The sequence below is a fragment of the Periplaneta americana genome, chromosome 1, assembly GCF_040183065.1.
Source record: "Periplaneta americana isolate PAMFEO1 chromosome 1, P.americana_PAMFEO1_priV1, whole genome shotgun sequence".
Classification (NCBI taxonomy): Eukaryota; Metazoa; Arthropoda; class Insecta; order Blattodea; family Blattidae; genus Periplaneta; species Periplaneta americana.
The window spans coordinates 56,045,001-56,052,446 of NC_091117.1; the positions used below are offsets into that span (position 1 = coordinate 56,045,001).

The following is a 7,446-nucleotide window of genomic DNA, read 5'->3' on the forward strand; positions in this document are numbered from 1 at the left end:
ATAATTTTTTCAACATCATTTTCTTCCCCTCAAGTTCAGTGTTTTAACTTCTTAATCCACTTTGTATCTTTCTTTTCATACTCTACTCAAAATTCACTTTCATCTTCAGTTTCTTTCTCATCATATTCAGTCTCTCGTGATTTTCTTCATCTCCTTTTATTTCTTTTCTTTATTTTTTATTCCTTTTCAAAATATACTAGCCCTTCCGCTTTATTTTTCTCCTTTAATTTCCTTTAGTCTCCTTTTCTTCAAATTCGTTCTCTCATATTTTATTCCTACATCTGGTTTTCCATTTCTTTTGGTTTTTATTATTTTCCTTTTTCCTTCAAATTTACTTTGTTCATTTCTTCTTCCTGTTTTTTTTTATAATTTCACTCTCATTTCCTTTTCGCCTTCCCTTCTCCTCCTTCTTTAAAATTCGCTCTCTCTTCTTTGACTCCTTCATTTCCTTTTCCATTACCCTTTTAGTTTTTTATTATTTTCCATTTTGCCTTGAATTTAATCTGAACTTCTCTTCTTCATGTAGGTCTACCTTGTAATTTTCCTTTCCATTCCCAAGTTCTCTCTCTCTCTCTCGTCTTTTATTCCTTCATATTCTTTTTCATATTCTCTTTAGAATATTATTATTTTCCAATTTCATTCAAATTTGCTCTGAGCTTCTCTTCTTCAATTCTTCAACGTTTTCTTCTTCGTTTACGTATTATTTCCTCTTCAAAATCATTCTTTCTACTTCACTCTTCATCCTGATTCTCAACTTTTCTTCCCTGTCTTTATTCTTCTTCTTCTTCTTTCTTCTTCAAATTAATTTTCTTAGCTGATTTTTCTTGATTTTTTCTTTAAACTGCTTTTTAATTATCTTCGTTTTAGCTCTTCTTTCCTTCTTCAAGTCCCCTCTCAACTGTTTCTTCATTTCGTTCAAAATGGGACGGAGATTCGTTACGCATAGATAGAAAGAACAAAATAAATAATCGCCCTATTTCTTCTTGTGCAATCTATATGTGTCTTGAAAGCTATACTCTATAACCTGCACGCATCAATTCTTGTCTTTATCTCTCCTTCCCCATTACATTTAAGAGTCCGAATTCCTTGCTGATTCTCATTAAGTTATAATTATATTATTTCATCTTGAAGCACTGAATACTAAGCAGTTTATTTCGTTTAATAAAGTGCAGTACATTCAGCATGTCATTCCACAAATTATATCGAGAAAATGTGAGATCTGAGAGAATCAGTTTCAAGATTTTCACAAAAATAACCACTTTCAGCATAGTAATAGGCCTAAACATATTTTGGCATTAATTCCATCGGTGTAAAATCATTTCTCCAAAACGATAGAACGGATTGTGATAACTCTAGCCTACAGTGCATTTGTTACAAATAGAACTGGAACTCTATAGCAATATTTAACATTTATCTTGAAGTGTGGTTAAGAAATGAAGTTGTTTGTGTGCTCGTTACATGTTTTAAAGTGGAGTGCATTATGCCTGAAGTAACTCTGTCTTCCACGTCATATTGCAGGGGCATAATAGTGTTGTTTCAGGTAGAAATGTAATTTTTTTCTTTAAATAAGCGAATAAAGTGCTTTATATATGGTGTTTCAGAATAATTATACCAAATTTTCAAGGAGTCATGTGTGCATCAAATATTTCGCTTTCTTCTGGTATTTTCATTCCATCATCGCTCCATTTCCTTCTGAAACGAGCATACTCTATTTCCTTTTATGTGCGACGCTTTTCCCTTCTTGACTTTCTAGCTGTTCTTCTCCAAAACTCCATTTCAATGGATCTTAATTTCTCTTCTTGTAGCCTATTTATTGTCTAAGCTTCCTCTCCGTACTTTAAAATGATTTAGTATTAATTTAAAAAAGATAAAGAGTCATAAAGCCATTATTAGTTTTCAATCTACGATATAGGAACTTACAGCTAAAAGGAAAATTATTCGAGAATATAATGCATGTTATGTAGTGTTTAGCATTATGTTTGATGCAGGTTACTTACTTTGATATTATTAATAAGGTCCCTGAAGCCAACCCTGGTTTCAGCGGGCTGTGCGTGTAGAACCTGGGTCACTTCGTTCTCCGTGTTGCCGCCTGCGCCTTGCTGAGTAATGGCGAGAACAGTGTACAAGCTCAGCGGAGATATGATCGTGTTGCTCGCTCTGTTTCCAGAATTGAAGGAAGTCTGTAAAGTAAATCAGTTGAATTGAATTGTTTTCTAAAGGACGTAAGTCATAATTTTTTACATTTTCATTTTTATCGTAGTTTCGAAAGTTGGATAAACCAATCGTTTTTGTTTGAAACGACGCCAACAACATTGTTCGTTGGCTTGTTAGAGGCAAGTTAAAATCACAATTTGTCTTAAACATGCGATAGTCATTGACATGCGTCGTTTTAAAATTATTCAATTTGTAATGACGTTTGTGTGGAAACAGCTGGAAACAGAAGAGATATGCATAGCGGGTGTTGACAGTGGGATCTCATGTAGGGAACACTTTTTACAATATAATATTCTTACTGTTTATGGTTTATACATTTTTAATGTTTTACTACTAATTTATAAAAATATGTCTGATTTTCATCAAAATTGTGATTTTCATACCTACGACACTCGTAACAAAAATTGTTTAACTATTCCAGCTCACCATCTTACAAACACTAGTCGAACATATATGGTCTTTGGTATCAAAATATACAACAGTTTGCCTGATGACATCAAATATACAAAAAATTCTCTCAAATTTAGGAATGATATAAAAACGAAATTAATAAAATTGTGTCCCTACAGTCTTGAGGATTCACGCATGGGCCCTCGTAATGAGTAACGTTTTTTTTTTTTTTTTATTTGACTTATTTTAAATTAAATTGTAATTGTATTCGACCATGTCTATGCATACATTATGCCATCGACAATAAAGTTATATCTATCTACCTACCTATCTATCTATCTATCTATCTATCTATCTATCTATCTATCTATCTATCTATCTATCTATCTATCTATCTATCTATCTATCTATCTATCTATCTATCTATCTATCTATCTATCTATCTATCTATCTATCTATCTATCTATCTATCTATCTATCTATCTATCTATCTATCTATCTATCTATCTATCTATCTATCTATCTATCTATCTATCTATCTATCTATCTATCTATCTATCTATCTATCTATCTATCTATCTATCTATCTATCTATCTATCTATCTATCTATCTATCTATCTATCTATCTATCTATCTATCTATCTATCTATCTATCTATCTATCTATCTATCTATCTATCTATCTATCTATCTATCTATCTATCTATCTATCTATCTATCTATCTATCTATCTATCTATCTATCTATCTATCTATCTATCTATCTATCTATCTATCTATCTATCTATCTATCTATCTATCTATCTATCTATCTATCTATCTATCTATCTATCTATCTATCTATCTATCTATCTATCTATCTATCTCTATTAAAAAAAGACTGCTGTTTCTCCTGTCTGTTTGTTTGTTTGTTTGTTTGTTTGTTCCTTTGTTCGTTCTTTGATTGATTGATTTATTTTCGATTTATTTATTTACTTATTTATTTAATTATTTATTTATTTACTTATTTATTTATTTAATTGTTTGTTTATTTATTTATTTATTTATTTATTTATTTATTTATTTATTTATTTATTTATTTATTTATTTATTTATTTATTTATTTATTTATTTATTTAGTAATTCAGTTGGTGTATTCAATAGATGTGTTGAAATGTTTGTAATAAATTTATTTTTGTTTCACTATGACACTTTCCCTGCCATTGTGTCTCCCTTTTGAAATTCTTACCTTCAGCAATTCAACTGCGAAATCGTTAGTAGCTATGCTCATTTCTCTCGTAAGCGACCCAAGGCTTGGGATGAAGAGTGCCGAACTCAACAAAAGGAGTGGCAGGTACATCTCTGGAATGAACGTAAAACGATAAATTCATATATCACCATCAAAGCGAATCTAGCAGTATTCAGTCCACATAAATCAGTTGCTCCTCTTCCTTCAGTCTCATTTTCAGTCTCTCAGTCCGAGGTGGTTTTGGATAGTCCACTAGTATCATCTTTCATCCAGTTAAAATCAAGTAACTAGGCCTACTCTGGGGTCCACATCTCGACTGACAAGGCTGATGCATAACCTGTCCTCATTCCGTTTCTGCACTTGCGCGACAGGTGGTGCAACAGTGGCTTTGCAAGTGTGACAGAATAAATCTCTGAGAGATTGCGCTTTACGTTACAGATTTATAATGTACGGTATAATTCTCGCATTATATGTATACCTTTAGTTTGGACACTCTGTATATATTTTGTTCACTTTTAAATATTAAAAAATTATTATAAATTTTCTGTAAAAAAACATTGCCATAAATATAATATTCGCAATAATTAAGACTTCAGAACTACATTTTTATCATTTCAGTGTTTCTCAAAAGAACTGGTATTATAATGCCAAAGTTGTTCACTATCCCGTCCTTGGATATAAGGCCTTTACCCGTTAATAACATTAAAAGCAGATTTAACATAGGGCCTACTGTTGTATAAATGTTTATACAGAGTGGAAGTAATAGCTATAATTCTGCATATTGAAGGGGATAATAGAATACATTGGAATAAATATATACCTATTATGCTTTTTGTTAAATAAAACCAATTATGCTTTTTGTTAAATAAAAAACTAATATGCTTTTTATTAAATAAAAACGGAACCCAGAACGGGAGCAGCGAACAAAGCGGCGCGGACCGCAGCGACAACAGGCCTCGGCCCGCTAGTTGCACTATAAATACGCCCGCACAACCAGCCACAGGATGTACGTCCATTTTCGGCTTACCCACTGGAAATTTCTAGCGCTCCTTCACTGGGGCGGCGAAACCCGAAGTGAGACAAGTGACCAAGAGGCTTGGAGCTCACATATTCAGTTTTTCACAGCCCCAAATCCCCCCTTGCAAGGACGTGTTTTCACGTACCTTTAAAGTTTCTCCTCCCACTTCCCCCCTCATTCATTCATTCAGACACAGGATTGCAGATTTAGATTTCACGGCGCTTCTTCTGACGGCCTTCACTTGCTTTAACATCGAACAACAGATGACAGAGTCTTCACGACTCCACTTGCACTGCGAAATGGCTAAGCCCCTTTCAATGTGCAAGATAACACCTGCCATCCTAACGGCAAACACCAGCCATCTCCTCCTCGCCCCATCCCGTGATCATTTGATCACATTTCCGTCCCCCTCGCGTTTGTGGTACCTAAGAGGTTACGTCCATTTTCGGTTTCCCCCTTCAAAATTTTCTAGAGCTCCTTCAGTGGAGCAGCGTAACCCGGAGTGAGACTAGTGGCCAACAGGCTTGGAGCTAACATATTTAGTTTCGTACAGCCCCCAAACCCTTGCAAGGACGCGTTTTGCGTACCTTTTAAATTTGTCCTCCTAATTCGCCTCTCTTTTTCGATTTTCGATTTTCGAGCCACAGGATCAGTTGCCTCAGGTACGCCGAGAATAGTTTTGCGACCCCGGATACCACTCCACTGAAGATGTCTGCCGCAGTTGCAGACGAAACGTCTGGTATAAAACCAACCAATAGACCACGGCCTCTCGGCACGGAAAATGAATCTAGATCTAAAAACCTAATATGCTTTTAGTTAAATAAAAACCTACACCAGGGATCGAACCCGGGTCCACAGGATCATGAGTCCAGCGCTCTAGCCACTACACCATCGTGGCGGCTTAAGTACAAAATATTCACAAACATTTTTCTTATTAAATGAAAACAAAAGAAATTATTCTCATGGATGTAGTCCCATCCATAGTTACAGAATTCCTCGCTTCTTAAAAATTATCCATCACACTATGAAGTAATAAACTTACCTGATATCATGTCGGTGATTTTAAGTATAGATTGTACACTTAGAAACAGTCTTGAGATTCTGTAGCTTCTGATCACTATTTCTTTAGCACTGAAACTTTGATAACATAGTGTTCTGTCCTTTGGCCTATTTCAAAGTAGAAATCACATCCAATAAGTACTTGTTTTATTTTTATGTTGTATGTTTAGTTGTATGTAGGTCACGGTATTAATGCGAGGTCTATCAACACGTTACTGGTCACTCGGAGAGTGATTACATCTGACACTGAAACTAATATTCTGACTATTTCACGTCAGTAGAAAATGCATCTGAAGGTAAAATGCAATGTCTTGCCTCTCCACTCCACGAGCCTTATATATACGTCGCATCAAAACATGACGACCTTCCATCATTTCCTTAACCAGTTAACTGCGGGAACGCGCAAGGGATAAATAAACCCTTAGCTGAGTTGCCAATTCTTGAAGTCATTGTGATATGCAAACGTCTTTCAAACTATGTTCTGTGAAATCGCGATTTTCAGTGAGACTGTTTATTTTCTTTGTAAATATACCTTAATTTATAATTACTAAAACAAAATGAGTATAAAAATGAACAAATTTATTTTAAAAACACTTTATACTTATATTTTCATTAACATGTTTTGCCTAAATAAACAAAGACATGCAGAATTATAATATTAAGTGTTAAATTCTCATGTTATTGACGTCCCAGAATTTAATATTTAATTAAATATGTTGCGCTGGTAAAATTTTCGGAAATTGTGGTCACTGAATAGCAATTTATAGTACAAGAGAGTAAAATTAGATTTTATCCGAAGCCTTGGGTGATAATTTCCACGATCGCATAAAATCTGTTTACTCTAGTGTGCTATACAATATTTTATCCATTACTGGCATGTAAATTTAATTTTAAATTGTAGGTCTTCTCTTTGTAATGTGTTGTTGGCGAGGAAGTTTTAAATGAAAGAATATATTCATTTCATTATTGCTAATATGCTGGTTGTCATGTAGAGAGTAATTTAAAAAAAAAAAAGTTTAATTCACTGCTATCAGTTAGAAACTTTTAAGCACTGCTGTGAATAATGTCATTATTAAGGCTGCTAAGGACTGTGAAATAAAGACCAGTTTAGATACTAGTCATAGATAATTGTATTCCTTTTACATCATTTTTTCATAACACAAAAATCATAATAAATCACAAAAGAATATGTTTGTTTCTCTGCGAGTTTAGATGCTGATACGATGTAAATTTTCTGTAGCCCTAAGCAAAGTTCTGAGATATGAAATATAATATAATAGTTGAGGCACTCAGAAGCAAAGTAATATAAGTGACATTCTTTTTTTTAAATGAGATAAGTATATATTCTAAATCTTTAATATCACTTCTGTTCAGAGAAAAAGTAATATAAGTGCAGTTCCAGTCGGTGCTGCTCCAAGTTGGCCTTACACTTGTATTACAATGCATACAGAGTTTTGACTGAGAGGCAAACTAATACAAGTGCGTTGTTTACATATTGTTGTTGTGTTTCTTCTGTGTATGACTAATTCATTTGCCAT

At 33.7% G+C, this 7,446-nt stretch overlaps 1 protein-coding gene across 5 annotated transcripts in view; it reads right to left on the bottom strand.

Annotated features, from left to right (window-relative positions):
* LOC138696172 (leukocyte elastase inhibitor-like) overlaps positions 1–6,216 on the bottom strand; it is a 24,859-nt gene extending 18,643 nt beyond the window's left edge. For all 5 annotated transcript variants that reach the window (XM_069820801.1, XM_069820790.1, XM_069820784.1 and 2 more), the window contains exons 1-3: positions 5,892–6,216; positions 3,832–3,944; positions 1,998–2,180 (exon numbers count right to left, since the gene is read on the bottom strand). In XM_069820801.1, coding sequence (XP_069676902.1) covers positions 1,998–2,180; positions 3,832–3,944; positions 5,892–5,901 — 306 coding nt within the window. In that variant the 5' untranslated portion in view covers positions 5,902–6,216. The remainder of the gene's footprint in view (positions 1–1,997; positions 2,181–3,831; positions 3,945–5,891) is intronic.
* Between the last annotated feature and the right edge of the window lie 1,230 nt (positions 6,217–7,446).